The following is a 26296-nucleotide window of genomic DNA, read 5'->3' as shown; positions in this document are numbered from 1 at the left end:
ATTCATAACAAAACAATATGGTGGGGTTAATTATGTGTGTGAGTGCTCTCCTCCTAACTTGGGACAGTGGTGTAACAGCACAACATAAGAACAAACTGTAATAAACAGCTGCGCCACGAGCGCATGATACGCCCGTCGTCTTGTGTGTGAGGTTTTATGCAATAATCATAAATCGTTTCTGGGATACGGCGCGACATGTGAAAACCCCCCTGTTCTTTTATAAAAAAATCAATAACTCTAAAATAAAATTTTGAATCATCACCAAAAAGTATCTTTAAATTAATTTAATTAAGAAGTGTGTAAAGTTTTAAGCAATAATCATAAATCGTTTTTGAGATACGGTGCGACATGTGAAAACCCCCCCTTTTTTTTTTACAAAAAACTGAATAACTCTAAAATAAAAATTTTGAATCATCACCAAAAAAAAATACAGATCTTTAGATTAATATAACTGAGAAGTGTGTAAAGTTTTAATCAATAATCATAAATCGTTTTTGAGATACGGTGCGACATGTGAAAACCCCCCCTTTTTTTTTTTACAAAAAACTGAATAACTCTAAAATAAAAATTTTGAATCATCACCAAAAAAAAATACAGATCTTTAGATTAATATAACTGAGAAGTGTGTAAAGTTTTAAGCAATAATCATAAATCGTTTTTGAGATACGGCGCGACATGTGAAAAAAACACCCCCCTGTTTTAGTTACAAAGTCCCGTAACTCAAAAAGTTTTAATTTTATTTTCACCAAAAAGTATACAGATCGTTTGACCATCATAAGAAACAACTATGTTAAGTTTCATGAAATTTGGATAAGTCGTTCTCAAGTTACGGTGCGACATGTGGACGCCGGACAGACGGACAGACAGACAGACGGACGCCGGACATTTGTATACCATAATACGTCCCGTCAAAATTTTGACGGGCGTATAAAAATCAGTTGCAATTGATGTAACTCAAGAGATCGGTACGAGGTACAAAAACAACTAACATAAAAACAATAAACACAAATCAGTTACTGCAAACTAGGTCAAGGCCAATTACAACTAATAAATAAAATGAATAAATCATGTTCTCTCGGACAAGTCCTTTTCAATTTGATAATTTATTAAGCATATACAACCCTTTACCTAAAAAAAGATTACACTTATAATGAAAAATGTCAATATGCAAATTAGACATTGAACTAGCAAATAAAGATGTGTATGAATAAATATCAATTTAAAATAAGCAACGCAAAGTTTTCTTGTTTTTTCCCATCGTTTTCTCTATTTTATAACGAACAAATTCATTTAGAAATGTAGTTTCTATGATCGAATCGATATTGTCCGGTAAAAATAACAAACTTTCTTTGTTGTTCTCAGTAAGTTGCATTTCAGGTCTACTTTTGTCCGTTATATATAAGTCACTTTGAAAACTTTCACAGTTGCGTCACGTGCCCCAACCCATAAAAATCCTTTGGAATCAATTGCAGTGGCATATGGGCCGTATACTTCGTCATTAGATGTAAGAATAAGGCGGATGAATTTCCCTGAATGATCTAAAAGATGTATCGCGTCATTTGCATTGTCGGTGACGAAAATAAATCCTCTAGAATCGCATGCGAGACCACGTGGTTCAAAGCTATTTTTTAGACCGGATGTTTCTGCGCCAGTGTACTTCGCCTTCAGTGTTCCATCTCTTCTGTGTATTGTTACGCATCTTCGTTGACAATCAGCTATGCAGATATCTCCAGTCATATTGACAGCTATTCGCAGAGGATACATGAATTTCCACTGATCTTCATCCCCGAACTCTCCCGTCATTCTACCATCAACTGAATAACGAAGAACTTTATTCTTGTGGCCATCTTTATAATCTTGAAAAGCTAACGACTGACCTGTGCAGACGAGAAGCTCGTTGTCCTCAGTTAACGCGATTCCTCGTGGGTGTTGTCCAAGTGTTGCTATGATTGAAAAGTCGATGTTTCCATGACTACGGAGAATTTGACGTTGGTCGCTACACGTTACGATCAAAGACTTCGACTTATCTTGAATGATTGAGTCGATGTTTCTGCCGACGGATTGGGTTCTCAATCTTGTACCGTAGACATTGAATAAGTGGATTTCCGGTTTCCAGCCGGAAGTTACCCATGCTTCACCATCACCTACTGGACATATGGAGCTGACTACTTTGAAGGTATCATCTACTTGGAAGACAGCCATTTCTTGAATCTGAAGTATAAATATAAAGGAGGTATCAAAACCTGTGCAGACCTCTAACCAAATTAATAGGTTCGGAATCAGAAAAAAGAAAAAGAAGAAGAAGACCAGTTTTGAGAGGATGAAAATAGAGTTATTATAAAATTTATATAGCAAAGAAAGCAATGTTGTATCCTGCAATATACGTCAAGCTATGCTATAGAGATCCTTGTTAAAACGAGCCATCAAGTTGTCTATTTTTTAAGTTGTTCTTTTAAATATCTTAACATTTCTTCGCAAAAAGTCAGTACTGCGGAGGAACAAAAAATAGGACAGGATAGATACACTGTATACATATCACAATCGATATTAACACACTATCCCCAATTTTCCTCTCCAACAAGATCTGCATGTCTCTTCTGCATCAATAAAAATATCATATACATATCACCCTCTTCTTTAAAATGTGATATAGACAATATTCATTGTGTCTAATTTGGACTCGTTTGTAGATAGATATAAGAAGATGTGGTATGAGTACCAATGAGACAACTCTCCATGCAAGTCAAAATTTATAAAAGTAAACCATTATAGTTCTTCAACACTGAGCCTTTGCTCACACCGAACAGCAAGCGTATCTACTTACATGATTTTGAGTCAAGATGTATATAAATAAAGGTCTAGACGGGGTCTTTCATTTCTGTTTTTTAGGCCACTTTTTTCCATTCTTTATATTTTTGGCCCATTATTCTCTATTCTTTACATTTAAGCACCCCATTATTATCTATTGTTAATTTTTTGCCCTATTCTTCTTTATTCTTTAATTTTTGGGACCATTTTCCTATTGATGTGACCCATTATTATTCATTCTGCAAACCCCATCAATACCCTCATTTATTATCAGAAGTCCATTAAGACAAACGTTTACAATTGACAAGGGACATGCCTCCATCAGTTTTGAGACAACCTAGTATTTTTTGTCTGATAGGAGAGTTACTAGTACTTAGTATTACATTGTCTAGTCTTTCGCATTTTTAAGGTCGAGTGTACATGAATGGTTGAGCTGACAACTATTTTATTTCGTATCTGTCACAGTGCAAGTTAAATGAAAGGAAAAAACAAGGTAGACAATGCCTCTAAGTACGCCTGTTTTGTTTACATAAAGATAAGTGAATACTTACCTTAATATCTACAGCAGGTGGGCGTCTTGTCGACAAGCTTCCAAACGACTCTTCTATCTTCCCTTCCAGAGTTATGCTAGGACTAAGTTCTAGAGTCAGTTTAGGTAGTTGAAGTCTTTCAGCAGTTATGGTTATATTCTCCATTTGTTGGACCAGTAAATCTTTGTTCCTAGCTATTTCTGCATCTGCACCGTACATGACTGCTTGATTTGCCGCGTGTATTTGACCCGCAAGTGCTTTCGATGCTTGGGTTATTTTCTTTCTGTGGCTATCGATGCGTGCCGTTTCTACGTTGTATTCCGAATCAACATCGTGTATCAATGTCGCTGCTAACTTGTCAACTTTATCGTGTAATTTAGTGGCTCTTTGATTGATAGTTTTTACAAGTCTATCTTTTGTTTGTACCATGTTTTCTTCGTAACGATTAGCATCATTAAGCTGCTCGTGAAAAAGCGGAAGATGAAGTTTTGCGCCCTCTAGTTTTGTATTCAGGTGCTCACGTGTTTGTCTTGCTACTTCCTGAAGATCATCGCTAACGTGATTCTCGTGTGACGTAACCTTGCATCGTAGACAGATGGTCATATCACATTTTCTGCAGTAGAATGTAAGCTCGTCCCCAGGATGTTTGTCACAGTATATTCTGGTTAGAACGCGGTGGCGAAGGTTTGGTGTCGAGTCGCGGACAAACAGGCCAATGAGATGATGATCGCGTGAAGCAGTCATCTTCAAGTGTGTCTTACAGCAATTTGGACACATGTTCTGGTCGCACTCTAAACATCGGCTGTCGGCAACATCGTGTCGTTCGCAGACGTCACAACGAACATTCGGCATGAAAGTAGATTTTAGCTTGTCGGCCTTTACATAGAAATTTGTCTGGAATCTTGCCACTCCACCTTTTGGTATTAATGTATCTCCTAGGCATAGCGGGCAACTAAACCGACCGAGCCTCCCTGTTTTGTCAACGTAGGATTCTAAGCATTTGAAACAGAACGTATGAAAACATGGCAGAATTTTCGGACGAGTATATTCCCCTAAGCAGATTCCACACGCATCAGGCTGGATCATCGGACCTAGTGAACTTGGTTCTCTACTGTCCATCTCTTATCTGTTTTTTTTTCTCGCTTTTATCACTGCATGTTTCTAAAATATAAACCACCTTCTATCTCCTCGGTCGTCATGAAACAAGAAACTAATATCGCTTGTTACCAATGGTTGAGATATGACATTTATTTAACGGAACAATAATTATGTCGGCAGAGTTTAAAAACAATGCTAAAACTTATGAACCTAATCATTTGTGTAATATTGTCAAAGTCTTATTTGATTCACTTTTTAAATGCTTTTAAAATGAAGTAATTTATATCAGATGTATTGATTTTTTATGGGAATTTATAGTTCATAAAACACTAAAACTGAAATTCGAACTAGAACTTATGTTCCGAAGGCACATATTGGTCATAATCAAAGGCGAAAAAAGAATGATTTTAAACTATTAATAGTCGATATTGATCTTACACTAAATAATAATGATAATTAAGAATCTGCGTTTAAAAATACCGTTGAAGGTAAATCATTTGCATGATATCTAGATTATCATATTTCTTAGTCCTTGCTCTAAATAGTACGGTGAAAAGAAGATTTAGCTGTCGGTAACTGCACAGGTACTCTCAGATCTGTACTTTGTGTCCTTTTTAGTTGTGGGGATGTATAAATACCTTTCCACGTCAGCTCTATGTTTTTGTAACTTGTTTTTCGGCTTTGTATCGATCAGAGGAGTTAAGCCCTTTTCAACTGATTTTTATAGTTTGTTCATATGTTATCCTGTTACACCACTGTCTTAGGTTAGTTGATGTTGGGCGCCCGCACACATGTTTAACCCCACCATATTCTATATGTACCTATCCCAAGTCAGTAGCCTGTAGTTCAGTGGTTGTGGTTGGTTCATGCCTGTCAATTTTATTTTTTCGTAAATTGTTTTGTAATACATTAGGCCGTTAGATTTCTGAATTGAATTGTTTCATATTTTTCATGTCGGGGCCTTTTGTGGCCGACTATACGGTATGGGGTTTTTCTAATTGGTGAAGGCGCGTACGGTTGCTTATAGTTGCTTACATCCACTCCATTTGAACTGTGGTGGATAGTTGTCTCATTGGTAATCATACCACAACTCCTAATTTTTAGAATTTAATGGACCCACCTACCTCACGCCGGGTAAATGTGATCTGGTTTTAAATATAAATATAAGTCCTTCGATCGATGTCCGTTGTAAAAAGCTAATGTCGTGCAAATTGTAGCCAAAAGAAAGAAAGGGACGTTTAAAAATCTTTTTGGTTTTACATTTTGGTATTTTTTTTGTGTATTTTTTTTGTGTATTTGTTTGTGTATTTTTGCTTACGCCCTATTGACCGAGGTTAGTGACTAATACCACCGCTTCAAACATGTGAAGAAGTGACAAAACATATCTTTCTCACTTCAATTATACATGTAGGTAAGGATTTATTATTGCCAGTTATTGATGAGAAAGGTCAGATGCTAAACGAGAAATTGTATTAGACATAATTAGTGTCCAACAAGTATCGCAAGTAAGAAATTATTCAATATATAAAAAGGGCCAATGAGACATCTATACACCACAAACCAATTTGAGACTAACTCAAATGGAAGTGAATGTGAACAAAACCTACGGTTACCATGATAACCAACTTTACTTTCTGCTCCATTTTCAGATGATAATTTAAAATCGTATATAAAATTAATCCTTATTTTGTTCTCGTCTGTGATCTCACAGAATTTGAGTTATCACCAAATTTTTACTCGCCATAAGCAAAACGACAGGTGCACTTTTAGACACAGATCTACTTGCTCCTCTGGAGTATCCCCGATTTTAAAAGAGTACAGTTGCTCTATTTCAGATTTTGTGTATTGTGTGTTTTTTTTTATTATTCTACTTGTTTTTTTTTCTTATCATGATGGTGACTATTTTCCTTCCACACTTGATGTTTTATTTAAAGTTGATATCTTTCACCTATTTTGCATCTTATTGTTCTGAAAGTACGTCGTCCAGGAATTTTTTTTGTTAATAAATACTTACACAACTTGCTTTAAAATACCAGTGGACGTTCATTTTCCAGTTGCAGCGCCTGTAGATCGAGAAGTTATTTTCGCTTATATTGTCAAAAGTAAACCAGTTTGTCTCAAGTAAAGACCATGTTAGACTGTATTATGTCCTCTAGATGTCTTTTTGTTTGATTTGTTTTCGTAGGTATCTGTGATATTGACAAGTCTTGCCTTCCTCTCCAAAACTAGACCAGTCTTGCCTTCCTTTCCAAAACTAGACCAGTCTGACTCAAGTCAAGAACTTGTTGGACTGTTATAATGTTGCCCTCTAGCTATAGAAGTCTTTTTGTCGTTTTTGTCGTTGGGTTTTTCTAGAATAGATTCGTGTCGCTTATCTTTCCAAAAGTTATACATTCCTACTTAACTATGCTTTATCGTTTATTTTAAGAGTAAATTGGAAATATTGTCTCCGTGTCTCAATAAATAATCTAGATTAAACAAAACGCAACAATTAATTTCATTTAGAAAGAGAGTCCGTAAATTATATTAATAAAACAATTAAAATCGCAAATCAATTTAATTTATTGATAAAACTCGTATAAGACATTCAGTTGAATTATTCACTCCCACAAACATAATCACTGAAACAAAAAATGAAAATCTTTTTAAACATGTTTAATTGTCAGATTACAGTATCAATAACATTCAACTCCAAATCTTCTTTCGTTTAAATAGAAAATCATATTACAAGTCATATAATTTTCTTTACTAAAGAAACTATTTAAATTATTTTGAATGTGAAAAGAAACTTTGAATGATTTTAAAGTATAGGTTGTCGTCTCAATACACAACCATTCAGATAATTGAAAATTGAGCATGCGCTTTCAAAATAAATCGAGCGCTTAAATAACTAGTACTTGCGGTTTGTTATCTGATCTTTTGAATTTTTAAAGTGTAAACCGCTTGTCATGTTCTACGGATCATTATATAGTAAAACCTGTTAAACCGGAACCATTCTTGTGCATGGTGCCGTTCAAATGGTTCAAACGGCGATTACTTAAAACTAACAATATTTTGCTACACATCTGATTTTAATTTAGTATATGGAAAGATTTGTAAATTAAAAAAAAAAGTGTTCTATTTTTCTTACTTTTTTGTATCGAAATAGCTAGACTAAGTATACACAACTTTTACTTGAAATGTAGACAGTCGATGCTTTTTGTTCAACACTACCCATGACGTTACTGTATACATGTTTCTTGTTGTGCAGTAGCCGATTTTACAGTTTAAAATTTAAAATGCATAATTTATTTTATCAGTAGATTTTGTGTATTGAACTTGCTATCAGTATCATTTTGTGTATATTTAGTATGACTAATGATTTCAGCCTTTTCCAAATCAATTTTATAATTTGTTCTTGTGTTTTGCCGTAACACAACACTGTCTTAGATTATGAATGAATTTCCTCCCCACCCCCCCCCCCCCCCCTCCCCGAAAAAAAAGAAAAAAAAGTCAAGAGCCTGTAATTCAGTGGTTGTCGATTGTTGCTGTCTAAGATAATTGTTTAATCATGAATTAGGCAGTTGGTTTTCTCATGTAGATTGCCATACATTATTTTTTATAGTTTACTATACTGTACTGGTGAAAGTAGATAAAGCGAATGATGGCTGGCGAAAGAAATCAAATACTTATTGTTGTAGGTACATATTTGATTGATTGATTGATTGATTGATTGATTGTTTGTGTTAAACACCACACTCTGCACTATTGGCTATATTGTGGCGGTCAGTTTTTATTGGTGGAGGGAGTCAGAGTGCTCTGAGAGAAACACCGACTTTCGGCTGGAGAAATGAAAATCCTAGTAAATTAAGATTGAAGTTGAACGCACCTACCACTTTCGGGATTCGAACGCACAACCTTAGTGTTGACTAATGATGGCTTATTGTCACCATATTTTATGGTGAAAATCAGCCATCGAAAAATGTAAGTTTCATTTTTGGGGTAAAAATAGTGGAATTTGTAAACGTTAAAATCTGAAAATCAAAAAAGCTCTGAAAATTGCTAGACATATCCAAAAAGGTCTTCAAAATTATAGAACGATTGGTAATTTTTTAAAGAATATCATTCTGATTCGTCTTTATCAACTGAAAAAAAAACAACATGTAAAGGGGTTTCGTTTCATTTGCCACTCAGTATTATTTTTACACAATGCAGTGAAAAATTTGTATCGCCAAACTGCACGTCCTTTGTTTTAAATTGCACGCATTAAGGCTTCTTAATTTCTTTTATATTGTTTTAAATATACTTTAAAAAGATATAATCTGAAACCTGATACATAACAGTCATTTTGAAAGTTCATTCTTGTCTTAAGTGAAAATGTAAAAACGTGTTTTAAAAAGACAATCATGTCTTATTAAGTTTGAGATATTCAACGTATTTTATTCATGAGGGAATACATCGAAATGACCACTGGACGTTAATCAAATAACACTCAATCAATCAAAATGGCTACAAGCCCTCAGGATTTCAAATATCCGATTGATCATCTCGAAAGATGTGGGTTATGTTTAAAAACGTTTCGAGAACCAAGAATGTTACCATGTTTTGACAGTTTCTGTAAGGACTGTATAGCGGTCTATATGGATGCCAAACGAACAGGACAAACGTTCCCTTGTCCATTGTGTACGGAATCTATAGACATTCCTGAAAAAGGCGCCAACGGATTTGATACAAACATCCACGTGGCAGCCACGCGAGCTGTGTCTGCTGTTTTTCAAAGACCAGACTGTGATATTTGCGAGACGAAAGATCCAGCAGTAAACAGATGCGTTGAATGTGCACAAAATATGTGTCAGGGATGCAGTAAAAATCATCTTAAAATCAAATCAACGAGAAGTCATCATCTTGCAAATATGACGGACCCCGAAGGACGTGTGTATTTGACGTCAAAAGCTTTCTGTACAAAACACCAATCAGAAGAAATTACATTTTTCTGCATTCAGTGCCAGCAATCTATATGCTTGAAATGTCGTCTGACAGTGCACGAAAATCATCTAACGGAAGATTTAGCTGACAGTGCTACGAAAACGAGGCAAGTTTTGACAAATGCCCTGAAAGAGGCAGAACATACAGCGACAGCACTCCATAATCAGTATAATGATTACAAAAATTATAGCAAAAACATTGCCATTATGAAAGGTCAGGTTTTGGCAAATCTTGTTACGCAGACGCAAAGGCTTCATAAACACATCGATGAAATGTCGGTTCGGCTATCATACTTCGTCGAAGAGGAAACGTATTCCGAACAACATTACATCGAATCAAGGACCCGGGAACTTGAAAATGCCATAACATCTTGTAAAGCGCGGATTCGGGCGGCAAATCAAATAGTTGAATGTGGATCAGATGTTGAGATAGTTCAAGCTACTGGCAAGTTGGGTGCCCGTATGCAGAGAATAATAAACCCGTCTGTGACATTCATCAAACCAAATAGACTGGAGATTGATTATATTCCGAGTGTCGTCGTTGACGAAGACTTGGAGGGACTATTTGGCATGTTGAATAGTAGAGTACAATCACCGGACTATATTCGGACCGAGGAAGTGATATCATTCCGCCTCTCAGACAGTGACGATGTTGTTAATTGTATTTGCCCGACTTCTAAGGGAGAAGCTTGGGTCACCATTGGCTGGACATCAGAGATAAGACTGATTAACAGAACCGGTGTTACAATTAAGTCTTGTTTTATTAGTTCCGATATAGATTTTATTGCACGTGACAAGAACGAGCTATTATACGTCTCATGTCGAGCCGAAAAATGCATTCGGAAAATTAACCAAGAAATGGAAATAGTGGAATCGATTGTTTTCGATGGATTTCCACGAGGTCTTGCAATTACTACTGCAGGAAGTTTACTTGTTTGTTTACCAAAATCTAAGACATATTTTGAGTACTCTCCTGCGCATGTCAACATCGTGAGACAAATAAACCCGGATACATCTGACGCAATCAATTACGGCGAATCAGGTGATTTGTTCGTTTATCCAATTAGAGTAGCCATGAATCACTATGGTGACATATGCGTGTCCGATAATCTTCGTCACAGCGTAACCATATTTGAAAAGAGCGGGAAAATAAACTCCATCTATTATGGACAAAAGTCGACAGACGATCTCGGAAGGGAATCGGCTCAAAACACAGGTCGATCACAACTGCGTGTTTCTAGAAATAACGGTAACGAAGAAGTAATATCCGCGAGGGGTTCCGATGGAGATTTCGAAGAGCCAATTATATCTGCTCGATCAGGCAGGTCTTCAAAAGGAACACCAATTGCAAGAGCTATACCTGACCCTGAAACTGAAATGAGTCCGTTTGATCCCAGAGGAATAGCATGTGACCGATTTGGGCACGTTCTCGTCGCCGACTACAATAGTAATTCTGTACATCTTTTGGACCATTCTGGACGATTTCTTCGACTGCTGCTGACAGATGCAGATGGAATGTTTGGACCAACGTCCATAGCAATAGACGAAGAAGGATTTCTTTGGATCGGAGGAGGAAATGCAACGGTTCGTGTTTACAAGTACATTGAAGCAGACGAAACAAAGAAGAAACCAATGCCAAGAAAATAAACTACAAGCATATTATACTAAAATTCTAGTTATATAATTAGAACTAATAATGATACAGGATATCATTAGTTTGATTGAGGACCACGTTTAATCTCAAGAACCGTGAAGTTACAATACACAGTGTAGGAGTTATTTAAATAAAGGACCGTAGAGAATTTCAAATGTATAAATGCCTAACTGTAGAATTTTAGATTTTAGATTTTTTTTAGATTTTAAAATTATTTTAGATTTTAGATTTTACTGATTTCCTTCATTATTTTTCATGATATAAAAATAAGAAGATGTGGTATGATTACCAATGAGATAACTCTCCACCAGAGACTGAATGACATAGAAGCTAACAACTATAGGTCACCGTTCGGCTTTCAACAATGAGAAAACCCATACCTCATAGTCAGCTATAAAAAGCCCCGAAATGACAAATGTAAAACATTTAAAACGATCCTGAATCATGTACAAAACAATGAACTAAAAACAAATATGATATACAACAACAAACCACAACTCCAGAATTCAATTAAGAAAACTAACGACCTAATTCATAACAAAACAATTTACGAAAAACAAATATGACACACACGAAACAACAACAACCACTTAACTACAAGCTCCTGATTTGGGACAGTCATATAAAGAATTTGGCAGGGTTAAAACAAGTTTGCTTGGGCATTGGGCTGTTTTCTGCTCTTTGGTCGGGTTGTTGTCTCTTTGACACAGTCCCCGTTTCCATTCTCAATTTTATTTCTGGCGCCAAATCACCACCACCCCTCTCCCCCTCCCTTAACCTGTCGCAGTGGTGTAACAGTACTACATAAGAACACGTTTCCATGGTTTTGTTTTATTTTTACTACGCTATCTCTTTATCATACATCGAATTGGTAATAGAAAATTTTGTCAGTAGCATGCACTTGTTTCAGATAAATCATACTTGTCATTGTATCGAATGACACGTTATGATTTTTTTTTGTTTTTGTTACATACACCGATATCAAATTTGATTGATACTGGGTTCAACTAATGACAGGACCAATGACAGGACAATGACAAAACCAATGACAGGACCAATGACAGGAAAATGACAGGACAATGACAGGACTAATGACAGGACCAATGACAGGACCAATGACAGGACAATGACAGGACCAATAACAGGACAAATGACAGGACAATGACAGGACAATGACAGGACCAATGAAATGACAATTACAGGACCAATGACAGGACCAATGATAGGAGAATGACAGGACCAATGACAGGACCAATGACAGGACAATGACAGGACCAATGACATGACAATGACAGGACAATGACAGGACCAATGACAGGACAATGGCAGGACAAATGACAGGACCAATGACAGGACCAATGACAGAACAATGACAGGACAATGACAGGAAAATGACAGGACAATGACAGGACCAATGACAGGACAATGACAGGACCAATGACAGGACCAATGACAGGACAATGACAGGATCAATAACAGGACCAATGACAGGACCAATGACAGGACAATGACAGGACCAATGACAGGACCAATGTCAGGACAATGCCAGGACAATGACAGGACCAATGACAAGACCGGATTTATCTCATATTTGAAATCTACCGAAATCTTAGTCTAATGAAATCTTATTAGATTTCAAATTTGAGATAAATTGAGATAAATCCTTTGAGAAATAAAAAAAGTTATCAGCATTTTCATTTGGTCCTGTCATTGTCCTATCATCGGTCCTGTCATCAGTGGGACCCATTGATTTTTGCTTGCTTAACATCAAATGGTACATACTTTATGCATATTTAGGACAAGAACAAACTAATGGTTAATACAGCAAAGTAGGCCGACAGGGATGAAGGGAGACATATTTGATCTGCATCTGAAAACATATCTTAGATAGGGAGCAGGAATTTTGCATTGGAACATGGTCTCTCCTGACACCCTTCCCCTACCCGAGAACTGTTGTAAGAATATTTAACGGTGTCGAAAACGTGGCACGTGACACGATGCATCGGATTTAACGTCCCGTTCCTACTCGACTTGCTTGCGTATCTATAAATCCCGCACAACCGATTGGACTCCCAACTCTTGCACAGGTTTTACCTTTAGACGGAAAAATCCAAGGACGAACATATTTATAAACGGGGTTTATTAATTAATATGACAGTATGTTTGCTTTTATAGTAAGAGAAAGGGTAGGAGCGAACAGATTTCACTTGTAAGTACCATTGATAAAACACACAACAAAACTTCTGAAAACGAATTCTCAAATTTTCTGAGTATTTAAAGGCATCTGCCATTCATCTTAGTCGGGCTTGGACTGGACATGTGTTTTTTTTTAAATAAATATATGATACTTAATTTTTTGAAGAATGGTGTGTCTCAAAAGGGAGATAAAAACATAATGTGTTTCTATTGAAAATCAGTAAAAAATATATAAACCCAATTGATTTAAAAACACAAAAATCATATTCCGGTACGTCATTGCAAATAGTGTTGTTTTTATTGAAGTAGAAAAACAACATGCGAGGCACGAAAACAAAATGGACAGTGCCTACATTTTACTCTAACTAAACGGTAATACTCTAACTAAACGGTAATACTCTAACTAAACGGTAATACTCTTACTAAACGGTAATACTCTAAGTAAACGGTAATACTCTAACTAACCGGCAATACTCTAACTAAACGGTAATACTCTAACTAAACGGTAATACTCTAACTAAACGGTAATATTCTAACTAAACGGTAATATTAAGTATGTTCCATTTGAGATTCACTTCTTCGATAGTCTATTAGTACGGTGTTCGCCTCAAGTGCGGAAGGTCGTGTGTTCATACGAGAATGGTATATAAAGTTAAAGAATAAAGAAATGAAGGACTCCCCATCTAGACCCTCATTCAGGAAAAACAAAGGCTAGTCAGACAGACAGCCATTTATTCCTATGGGATATTTATAATATTGTAGCTAATCTTGTCGGTATTGTACACAGCAGAGGGTCAAAGCAGATTTCATATTTTTATCACGTTTAGTACGTGTTCATGTGATCAATATGTATGAATTGATGGCCATGCACTGGGCGTACACTCATCCATTCATCCTATAAACCTTAACAAATGACTTTTTTCTAATTACGATCTTTATTTTGCATTATGTGTAGTGTACGAAGTTCTACAATAAGTTTTGAATTCTTTGCTCTAGTAATTAAAAGTTGTCCATTGAATCCTACGTGTGTTATTAAGTTCAGGTCAATAAACGATAAAGAAAGATGTGAATGGATGAATTGACTGTCACAGCAGCTTGACGAGTTCAGAGGCAGTACCGGTACTTTTTTTTAAAGGAGCGTAATTGGCGCAAGACAGAATAAATACGTAGGAGACGATGTGATGCCACTGAGGTTTTTACTAACAACACTATGCAATATTAATAACATCTCAAAGGCTTTAATCGTAGGTTCTTTTCTTGAAACTGTGAATGGTTTTGATGGTGACCATTGAACGGTTGTTATGGTTAAAGATTGTGACTTCCTCTCTGTAGATTGGGCTTTAGTTTTCTATATTGTTGTTTGCCTTAAGTTTGATCGTTTTATGTTTTTTGCCGGGGTTGTCAGTTGGTTTTTGGTGGGGTTGTCAGTTGTTTTTTTCCGGTGTTGTCAGTTGGTTTTTGGTGGGGTTGTCAGTTGGTTTTTTCCGGGGTTGTCAGTTGGATTTTGATGGGGTTGTCAGTTGGTTTTTGCCGGGGTTGTCAGTTGGTTTTTTCCGGGGTTGTCAGTTGAATTTTGCTGGGGTTGTCAGTTGGTTTTTGCCTGGGTTGTCAGTTGGTTTTTGCCGGGGTTGTCAGTTTGTTTTTGCCGGGGTTGTCAATTGGTTTTTGCCGGGGTTGTCAATTGGTTTTCGCTGGGGTTGTCGGTTGGTTTTTGCTGGGGATGTCAGTTGGTTTTTGCTGAGATTGTCAGTTGGTTTTTGCTAGGGTTGTCAGTTGGTTTTTGCTGGCGTTGTCAGTTGGTTTTTGCCGGCGTTGTCAGTTGGTTTTTGCCTTATTAGTTTAAAAATATGTCTTTAGTATCTTTCGCCTCTCCTTGTAAAAAAAAACAATATCTACCATATTAAACTAAAAGAGAATTAATTTTATAATTAATAAAATTCTGGCAAAATTCTCTGTGTTTGTATAACAATAATATAAATAAAACAAATCGGATACAAATTCAATTTCCATTATGTAACTTTAAACTTATTTATACATCACATCGGATTTTTTGGAGTTATCTATTGTCTGTTACCGCCTCGGTGGTATCGTGGTAGCGTAGTACGGGAGGTCGTGGTAGCGTAGTGCGGGAGGTCGTGGGTTCGAACCCCGGCCCGGTCTAACCAAATGCTTTAAAATTGGTATTTGCTGCTTCTCCGCTAAGCATGCGGCATAAAGAACTAAGAGAAAAGACTGGTGCAAAGCAGGGTTAGTATTCATATTACATTAACATGTTCTCGTCCTGAATATGCATATTAATTTAATCTGCCACTGGACGTAAAGCATCCATCCATTATCTATTTTCTATTTGGTTCCGACCACATTTCTTTTCTATTTTTTTGTGCTTGGGGGTTTGGGGGATGGAGTTTAATTATTTTCATTGAAAATTAAGACAAAAAAATTAACATCGAGTCTTAAAACAAACTTTCCAAGGCTCCGTGTTTAAGACCGTACTTTGACCTATAATTGTTAACTTTTTATACATTGTGACTTGGATGGAGAGTTGTCTCATTGGCACGCATACCACATCTTCTTATTTATATTGTTTCGTTTCTGTATTTTATTGAAAAAAAATCTTTAATAAAATGTGCTAGTTATTTCCTTGCACTGCAATTGTTATTAGAAGAACCCATATAAAAGCAAGATATAAATTAAAAATCCCCGAACTGACAACTGTTAAACAATCCAAACGTTATGTTGTTATCTGCATTAAAGTTAAATTATTGTATGAATAGGTTTGTCCTGGGCTTTGCCGAGTATATTTCTTCCTCATGAAGTTGCTGTTAGAAATCTACTCTGAAATACAGCCACGGATATTAGAGATGTGAGACGGCAGAGCGAAGTACTTTTGATGTTCTGATTTTAGTTATCTGATCTTTTTTGTGTAAGTACACTGAAAATAAGATTTAAATCAAAAAGAGGTAAAAAATGGTATGGTTGAGGTTTGGATGTCTACAAAAAAGCTTTTATTTGGCAAAACTTTTAGGAATTTTTGGTCCTCAATGCTCTTCAACTTCCTACTGTATTTGGCCTTTTTAACTTTTTTTGATTCGAGCGTTACTGATGAGTCTTTTGAAGACGAAATGCGCGGCTCACGCAAATACAAAATTTCAATCCTGGTATCTATTATGAGTTTATTTTACCCTAACACATGTTTATGTTAAACGAGCTTTACCAAGTCAGGAACCTCATAGCTCGTGAGGGTCTTGATGGGGTCCTTCATTTCTTTACTCTTTATTTTTAGAACATTTTCTCTCGATTCTTATATTTCAGTACCTTATTATTCTGTATTCCTTATTTTTTGCCTATTTTTCTCCATTTTTTTGTCATTTATTCTCAAATTCTGTAAAACCCATCAAGACCCTCGTTCTTGAATGTTTGTTTTTGTAACTGGAAGAATCTAGTACTGACGGTTAGTCTGAAATTGAGAATTTCTGACTTTTGGTGTCAGACAAACAATTCATCCACTCCAATTTAGAACGTATGTAAAAGCAGCCCTTCCCTGATTAGGTATAATGAATACAGGCAAAGATGACCAGACTTCTAGCTAGCACTGAAGAACACATTGAGAATCAACTTGTCAAAGAATCATAATGCGGTATGTGTGAAAAACACAAAATCACATTATGAAACAACGTTCTGTTAAAAAATAATTCTAGCTACCAATACGGTATTTATTGTTTTTTAACGTTCAAATGACCAGAGATGTCAGCATTTGAAGTAAATAGGGACACTACAACACCAATGACGTCTGTAGCTCAATCCACTAACCAGCTTGCATGCTAAATGCCGGCATATTGATATCAATCAGTAAAGAATTAAAAGTGATTATAAAAAAAAAACGTGCCAACAATTCGAAAATAGTCAAAACATTTTAATAAAGCCTGCGTCAGATGAATGATGAAATTTTGTATATGTCTATTATTAAGACGAACCATTTTTATTCTGCTGCTTTCAAATACATCCTATATATGATGATATACAATGTATATATTTATATAAATAAAAGCGCGTCCTCTCCTAGGAATAAAACCATCGGGAGAGGGACAAGTTGGGCAAATAACCGTATTTTGACGTCTTCTTTGCGTTTTCTCTGTTTTCCAAAGTATAAACCGAGATTGTTAACTTGTATCAATTATTGCAAATAATATTAAAGACCGAGTGTCTATCCCCTTAGCGCATAGTGGCTATATAGTGTAAAATAGCATATAGCGGTTCAGAAATGAGAATAAAAAGTAAAACAAATTAAATTAAAAAACAAGAATATTTGTCCATGCAGGATGATTCGCTCGCACACTCATTATCCCAATTCAGTGAACCATGAAATTTGTGTCAAAATTTTTACATACAAATTTAGAAAGATCATATTATAATAAACATGTGCACTAAGTTTCAAGAAGATCTTAAAATACCTTCACCAATAACGTTTATCTAATCCAGTACGAACGGACGGACAAACGGACAAAGGAACGGATGAATGGGCGAACCAACGAACGAACGAACAGAAAGATACTACATGTATGTGCGATAGAATAACCATATACTTGCTTACAATACACTCGGCATCCTCAAATATCCTGTATTTTTTTGTAGAAATTAAAGGAACTTTAAATGTCTACTTTCTATACTAAAAATGAAAACATGTAGAAGAACAAGCTGAAACCACTACAGTTTCAGTGAGCCATACCCTTAGGCATCACTTTTCATTTGAGCCAAGTCCGGTGAAGAACTTTGCCGTACGGAGTTGGTGAGGATTACCGAAAGAATGTGTGGTGGACATGTAAAAAACACTTTGAACAGAAACTTTGAACCCCTACAGTTCTCAAAAGGTTCGGGGTTCCAAAAAAATTTCAGTGGATTCTCCCCTTAGGTATTACCTTTCATTTGAGCCAAGTCTGGTAAAGAGCTTTGCCGTACAGAGTTGGCGAGTCATACCGAAATGTTGTATGGTGTACATGTAAAAAAAAATTAAACGGCAACTTTGAATCCGTATAGTTTACAAGTGGTTCGGGGTCCCAAAAAATATTTCAGTGGGCCCTGCCCAAAGTTCTTCACCGGAAATGGTTCAAATGAAAGGCAATACCTCAGGGCAGAGCTGGCTGAAATATTTATTTGGGATCTCGAATGTTAAATGCTTTTTTACGATTTCATCATACACTCTCTCGGTAAGCCTCGCCAACTCCGAACCTCAAAGGTCTTAACCAGTTTTTGGCTCAAACGTAAGGTTATTACTTAGAGCAGGGACCACTGAAATATTTGTTTTGGGACCCCTACCCTTTTGGGAACTGCGGGGGGTTCAAAGTTGCTGTTCAAAGATTGTTTTACGTGTCAACCTTACACTTTTTTTCGGTGAGCCTCACCAACTCCGTACGGCAAAGTTCTTTAAAGGACTTTACTCAAATGAAAGGTAATAACTTAGGGCAGGATTCACTGAAATAGTTTTTTGGGACCCCGAACCTTTCGGGAACTGTAGTGGTTCAAAGTTGCTGTTCAAAGTTTTTTTTACGAGTTCGTCATACACTCTTTCGGTAAGCCTATCCAACTCCGTATGGCAAAGTTCTTAACCAGACTTGGCTCAAATGAAAGGTTATTACTAAGGACAGGGCTCTTGAAATATTTTGTTTTGGAACCAGAACCTTTTGGGAACTGTAGGGGTTCAAAGTTTACGTGTTTTTTAAAAGTCAAATGTCTTTTTTCCTATCGATACATTTCTTTCAAGTATGGATGCATGTCGTACAAAATAGTTCACGTAGAAATTACTTGTTCTCGGAAAACAAATACATTGTCCTTATGATTAAGTTGAATTTATCTCACTTTAAATTTCTATTTATTTTTGTTCCGCCTACGACAGAAAAGAGCATGGTTTTCTCTGATCTGTGTGGTCGTTCGTTCGTTCGTCCGTTCATCCGTTTGTCCGTTCCTTTGTCCAATCGTCCGTTCCTTTTTTCCGTCCGTCCGTTCGTACTTGATTAGGTTAACGCTTTTGGTGAAGGTAGTTAAGAAGAAGTTGTAGTCTGATCAACTTGCAACTAAGTTCAAATAGAACGTTGTTGCATAATGTGATTTTTTGGTTTTAACACTTACCACTAAATGATTCTTTTACTAATTGATTTTAAATGTGATCTTTAGTGGTCGATAGAGTTGGTCGCTAGCTAGAATGGTCGCTAGGAATTGGTAGCTAGCTTGAGTCTGTTTTTTTGTTGTCTTTGTTTACTTAAACTAACCAACAAAATTGCAGAAATGAAACGTTTGGTGGAAGAGTTTGTCCATGAGTTTGCATTAATCGATGAGGATTAATGCGCTCCGTAGTATACTTATCTAAGATTTCAAGAAAACCAGGGTTTATTTTTAGAAGCAGTTGCCTTCCGAACGGCCGCTTTAAACATTGGTTCGAGTGCGTATATAAATTTGACTATTTATATTTAGAATTTTCCGAAGTCATAACCGTCATTTTAATCTTTTTTAAAATGTTCTCCACTAAAATCCTTCATTAAGAAGGCCATGAGTAGTATTGTTTAATGCCTCTTTACCTTCCTTGAATTATGCTATCACTCACACATGGTTTGGATTTTGGTTAAGCGCCATTAAAATCGAGACATTTTTGATTAACCAATCGTTAAATTCCAAAACATTTCCATAACCAGTCTATGTTAAATATTTCTTATTACCTATAAAACTATTTTACCTACCTACCATATTTTTTGTGCCAGGAAACTGGAAAAAAAACCAAGTATATATATGTTTTTTGTCTATGGGTACGACCGTTAACATTTGAAAGGGTTATGGTTTTTTTTATTCTAATTTTGTTTTCGTACCATGCAAACATCAAATTATTTATGTTTATGCTGCGTGAACCACGAAAACTGTTTTTAAGAACTTATCATGATTTTAATTTTTGACAATTTTTCGAAAATTTTTAGTATTTCTATCAAACATATAAGAAGGATACTTTGAATTATAACTAAAATTCTCCTGAGAGTAAAGGTCTAGGATACTAAGAGGTTTTATATCCTGTAAAAAAAAATTCAGAAATAAGATTTAAAACAATCCTGATGTTTCACTTTCAAGTTTAAAGACGATATGTGTACCAAGGGAGGTAATCTCAATAAACAAATGATCTTTCTTCTGTGCTTTTAATATCCATATATCTCGGCTAAATTATGAGTGCTACGTTGTCAACGCATATTTATTCCGTCTAACAGAAGCTCTCCTGGACACTTTGTTCTAAACAATGCCATACAATCTGTTCCTGTTGAAACAAATATTATATACCATTTATTCTGTTCGGAACAAACACTGTAATATTTGTTCCAGTGGAAATAGTATAACGGAATATTTACTTGGCAATTGTAACTTATATTATGATGGACATTCTATTTCATGACACTACGTGTATATAATATGTACATCCCTGTAAATACTTTATGTGCATGTGCAGGACTATTCAACATTTTAAACTTGGAATAATTTCAATGTGAATATGTTAATTTTTGATTGTTCCGTTAAGTGAACACAATTAGCTGAGTTAGAGGGATTTACGTAAAGAAGAAGAAGCTACGAAAGGTGAATTTAATAAGTGTTGATCTATAGTTATTTTGACGTTAATTGGTATGTTTGTACTTACTATTCTGAGGTTTTTTTGTACCAGTAGGAGCGAGACTTCTTAATGTGATATTCTCAAAGTAGTTTTGTACTATTGTATGATACTATTTACAATAATATACACAATACCTCTAGAAGTCTTTTGGAGTTTATTCGTTTAGGGGACGACCATTTGATATTCTCAGAGGGAAAGGGGAGGGGTGCGGATTGACTATTTATTTTCATATGTAGTTAAACATTTTTATTTGTTTGCGATTTAAAAACTGAAAAGGCCGAAAGTTTTCAAAGAAGACAATGTTCATTTGTACACGAACCGAAGGCAAAAACATGTACAATTCACCTAGATGCGGACAAATTGTTGATGAGACTTAGGAATTAGCATATTTGCATTTTTATTTTAGGGGCATGTATATATAATTCTATAATAATGACTGTCCTCATGATAAGGCAATATGGCCGCTATGTAAATTAGCAAAGAACTCATATGGGGCCAGAATATTCATTTTCAAAATCCTTTTGCCCTGCCCCCTCCAAGAAAATCAAATGGTCGTCCCCTTAAGGATGTTCGCTGCTCTTGTTTTTAACTTTTTGTCAGATATTCGGAATCCTCTGGTTTTATCGATGTGGTGCCATGCAAATATTTTGCCCGCTAACCCCTACTTTTCTTTTTATAATTTTAATACATATAGTTTAAAAAGCTATTTTTCAAAATCTTGTTAAATCCTTGTTATTTTTTCATAGTTTTTGAAAGAAAAATGGTACCATATTAAATGTATGAAAAATCTAGAGAGATTCATTTCACCCCAAATCTTCAAAAGCTTTTATCTCATAGACAAGGACACGGACCTATCATTTTTTTTTCTGCTTTTTTAGTTCTGTTATTTATATACTATCAATTTATAACAGTAAAAGCTTGTTATTTTGAAACAGAGTAGCGAACATCCTTAAATCTCATTGACGTATACCCACATCTCCTTTTTTCGGTAATTTGTGCATTTTTCCTTTGATGTGTACTCGCTAATAATGTCAGTATCAGTGTACTGTCCTTGATATGAAAATTACTGGGTCAGTTCGTAATTGACATGCGCTAAAGTAGTGCGGAAGGATATGATTTTTTTGTTACGTCATGCATCTCCTTTTATTTATACTACTACTATTTTGATAAAAAGACTTGATATTTTATAGTCACTGTGTGTCTTTCTATATTGTGAAGTTACACTATTGTTTCAGGTAAGGGTGAAGGTTGGTACCTATTAAAACGTTTAAACCCGCTGCAATTGTTTGCACCTGTCCTAAATCAGGAATCTTATGTTCAGTAGTTGTCGTTTGTTGATGTGGTTCATAAGTGTTTCTCGTTTCTCGTTTTTTTATATAGATTAGACCGTTGGTTTTCCCGTTTGAATGGTTTTACACTAGTAATTTTTGGGGCCCTTTATAGCTTACTATGCGGTGTGAGCCAAGGCTCCGTGTTGAAGACCGTACTTTGACCTATAATGGTTTACTTTTACAAATTGTGACTTGGATGGAGAGTTGTCTCATTGGCACGCATACCACATCTTCTTATATCTATTTGAAATATCCCAAAAAAATTGTAGTAGCTGTTTCTTCTTATAAGAACTGAAAATTATATTTTTTTATCATATCAATTCGTATTTCATATATATGATCTATGTGTTTTCAAATACCAGCCATTTAAGTGCAGGAAAAAGTGGGTACTTGATAGACTAAATAACTTTAGTATTTAAATAACCACATATACAATGACAACAGACTTTTAATGTTTAAGTCCGGAACATCGTCAATGGTCATTTGTAGTGGACATTTCAAGGGGTGAGGGTGGGGCTATTGAAATTTGATGTTAACTTTCTTTTTACATTAAAGGAATTGATTTTAATAGAAGACATTCGATTGTTCTGTTCCATTTGACTGATATCTGGTCTAGACTCGGGACTATGTAGTTTTTGATATTCGTCCATTGCTTACCGTACATGTATGTTGATCGTCCGTATTTTCCGATTTTTACATTTCCCTACGTAATTATTTCATTCATCTTTACAATGTATCAAATATAATTATTATTCAAACGGTGGACTCTTTTACACTCAGGAAAATCTGATCAAAAGACCCGCGAAACGTGTTATGAAAATGTATATATGTTAGAATATATAAAAATTCGAAAAAAGAGAAAAGGATTTACTATGAATGCTCAATTTGCACATGTATCAGACAGATTGGTTTGTTAACGGGTTTTATACATGACCTGTCAGGCATTGTACAGCTTAGTATATGCCCGTTATTTAAGGCATGACGTAGTTGGATAAAGTTGTCTCATTGAAAATAATACGTCATTTCTGGAATCATGTCTTTCACCGGAAAAGATCCTCAATTTCGCACGCCTTAATGACGTCATTTACCAGATAGAAGGCGCGCCTGTATCCCTGCTCTATTAAAAGTTTCCAGCACTTTCATAATCGTCATTCTGTAGATTAGTATGAAAAAATTTATGTTCCGTAAGTATGTAATCTTGATTCCCGTACGACTGAGGGAGGGTGATCATCTTATTAGATTTTAATTTCCCAAATATTTTGTGCAGAATAAAATCAATTATTTTCACCCGCTTGCTCAACATGTGATGGAAGTGACAGCATGTGTTGGAAGTGACAATGCCTACATTTTTGTCACGTGGTGATGGAAGTCACATGACAGATTCAACTAAAAACCGTATCCCTGAACTGCCGCATTCCACATCTTTTTATTTCCGTCTTATTTAGATACAAAGAAGAATCACTCAAACAACTGACGGGGACGCACATCATTTTATAATGCAAACAAAAGATGCAGACATTACGCAGACCAGACTCAAGCTAGCGACCATTCAAGCTAGCGACCAATTCTAGCGACCACTAAAGAACACAATGAGAATCAACTTGTCAAAGAATCATAATGTGGTATATGGGAAAACTACAAAACCACATTATGAAGCAAAGTTCTGTAAAAAATAAAATCTAGCTACCAGTACGGTATATATTGTTTTTTAACGTTTAAATGAGCAGAGATGTCCATCATTTGAAGTAAAAGGGGACACTACAACACTAATGACATCTGTAGCTGAATGCACTGACCAGCTTGCCTGCTAAATGTCTGCATCAATATCAATCAGTAAAAAAATAAATTGCCAGCAAATCGAAAAAAGTCAAAAGATCTTAATAGAATAGAAAAACAAAGGATATGGGGTACCTATCCATGACACAAAAACCGTACATGCACAGCGAAAAACACACAAAAAGCAATGGAACAATCTTTGTTAACGATCTATTTTTATTCCCCTACATCCGAACACATACTATATGTTATCATATATGTATTTATATAAATGAAAGTGCGCCCCCTCTCCGGAGTTTACTCTATCGGCAAAGGGACTAGTTGGGGAAAATAATTAAACCATATTTTGACGTTTTCTTTACGTTTTCTGTGTTTTCCAAACTCTAAACCGAGATTGTAAACAGATATCAATTATTGTAAACAAAATATTAAAAACGGAGTTTATATCCCCCAAACACGTAATGTCTATACAATACTTTGCGGATCAGAAATGAGAATAAAAAAGTAAACGAATTGAATTTAAAAAAAAACAAAACAAAAATATTTGTCTATGATGATTTTCTCGCACAATCATTTTCCATATTCAGTGAACCGTGAACAATTTAAAAAGAACATATTTAAATGCACATGTGTACTTAGTTTCAAGTTGATCTGACTACAACTTCATCTTAGACTAGATTCAACAATAACGTCAATCTAATGCAGTATGAATGAACGGACGGACGGACAAAGGAACGGACGAATGAACGAACACACAGACCACAGGAAGTGGGCTTTACTGTCGTAGGCGGAGCATAGAATAAATATTTAATGTGAGTTGACTTAAACTTGTTCCTTTGTACAATGTATAAGTTTTCAAATAAAAGAAATAAGAAAAAAACTATGTGCGAAAGAATTACTATATACTGGCTTTCCATACACTCGGCATCCTCAAATATTCTTTATTTTCTAGTTTAAAGGAAATTTTAATGTCCATTTCCTATTCTTAAAATGAAAACATATAGAGGAACAAGCTGTAAGAGTGTATTTCATGCCGACAAAAAGTACTTTCAATTGAAATTATACGTGCACTATTTTGTACGGCATGCATCCTTACTTAAAAGAAATGTAAAGATATTTGAATTAAAAAAAACGTACATTTTGAACGTCAACTTTGAACCCCTTCAATTCCCAGAAGGTTCTAACCCCCCAAAAAAATATTCCAGTGGGCCCAGCTCTGATTGATTACCTTTCATTTGAGCTATGTCCGGTGGCGAACTTTGCCGTACGGAGTTGGTGAGGCTTGCCGAAAGAATGTACGGTGGACACGTAAAATAAAAAGATAAGATCAACTTTGAACCTCTTCAATTCCCAGAAGGTTCTAACCCCCAAAAAATATTTCAGTGGACCCTGCTCTGATTGATTACCTTTCATATGAGCCATATCCGGTAAAGAACTTTGCCGTACGGAGCTGGCGAAGCTTACCGAAAGAGTGTAAGGTGGACACTAAACATTTTTTTAACAGCAACTTTGAACCCTCAATTGCTGTTAAAAAATAAAAATTACGTGCCCACCCTACACTCTTTCGGTAAGCCTCGTCAGCTCCGTACGGCAAAGTTCTTTACCGGACATAGCTCAAATGAAAGGTAATAACTTAGGAAAGGTCCCACTGAAATGTTTTTTTGGGAGTTAAGCCCATTCGGGAATTGTAGGGGTTCAAAGTTGCTGTTAAAAAAAAAATACATGTACACCCTACACTCTTTCGATAAGCCTCGCCACCTCCGTACGGCAAAGTTCTTTACCGGACATGGCTCAAATGAAAGATTATAACTTAGGAAAGGTCCAAATGAAATGTTGTTTTTTTTGGTAGTAAGGCCAATTCGGGAATTGTTGGGGTTCAAAATTACTGTATAAAGTGTACGTTTTTTTTAATCAGATTTCTTTTTTTCTTGTCGATACATTTCTTTTAAGTAAGGGTGTATGCCGTACAAAATAGTGCACGTTTATTTTCATTTGAAAGTACTTATTATCGGCATGAAATACACTCTTACAGCTTGTTCTTCTTTATGTTTTCATTTTTAGTATAGGAAATAGACATTAAAAGTTCTTTTTCTAAAAATACAGGATATTTGAGGATGCCGAGTGTATGAAAAGCCAGTATATAGTAATTCTATCGCAAATAGTATTTTTCTGATTTCGTTTATTTGAAAGCATATACATTGTACTAAGGAACAAGTTTAAGTCAACTTACATTAAATATATATTTTTATGCTCGACCTACGATAGTAAAGCGCACGTATTCTCTGGTCTGTGTGTTCGTTCAT

General features: G+C 35.6%; 2 protein-coding genes across 2 annotated transcripts; one reads left to right on the top strand and one right to left on the bottom strand.

Annotated features, from left to right (window-relative positions):
• Positions 1–1087: 1087 nt before the first annotated feature.
• LOC127718969 (E3 ubiquitin-protein ligase TRIM71-like) lies at positions 1088–4568 on the bottom strand. The gene is made up of 2 exons (XM_052225042.1): positions 3360–4568; positions 1088–2211 (listed from the first exon to the last, which is right to left on the bottom strand). The coding sequence occupies exons 1-2, from the start codon at positions 4455–4457 to the stop codon at positions 1393–1395; spliced, it is 1917 nt and encodes a 638-aa protein (XP_052081002.1). The 5' UTR covers positions 4458–4568; the 3' UTR covers positions 1088–1392.
• Positions 4569–8771: 4203 nt separating this feature from the next.
• LOC127718966 (tripartite motif-containing protein 2-like) lies at positions 8772–11287 on the top strand. The gene has a single exon (XM_052225037.1). It carries the CDS (start codon positions 8921–8923, stop codon positions 11045–11047), a length of 2127 nt encoding a protein of 708 aa, XP_052080997.1. The 5' UTR covers positions 8772–8920; the 3' UTR covers positions 11048–11287.
• Positions 11288–26296: the final 15009 nt, after the last annotated feature.

This window comes from Mytilus californianus, unplaced genomic scaffold (genome assembly GCF_021869535.1).
Source record: "Mytilus californianus isolate M0D057914Y unplaced genomic scaffold, xbMytCali1.0.p SCAF_10, whole genome shotgun sequence".
NCBI lineage: Eukaryota > Metazoa > Mollusca > Bivalvia > Mytilida > Mytilidae > Mytilus > Mytilus californianus.
The sequence above is the reverse complement of the archived record's forward strand: the minus strand, read 5'-3'. Positions and strand labels throughout refer to the sequence as shown.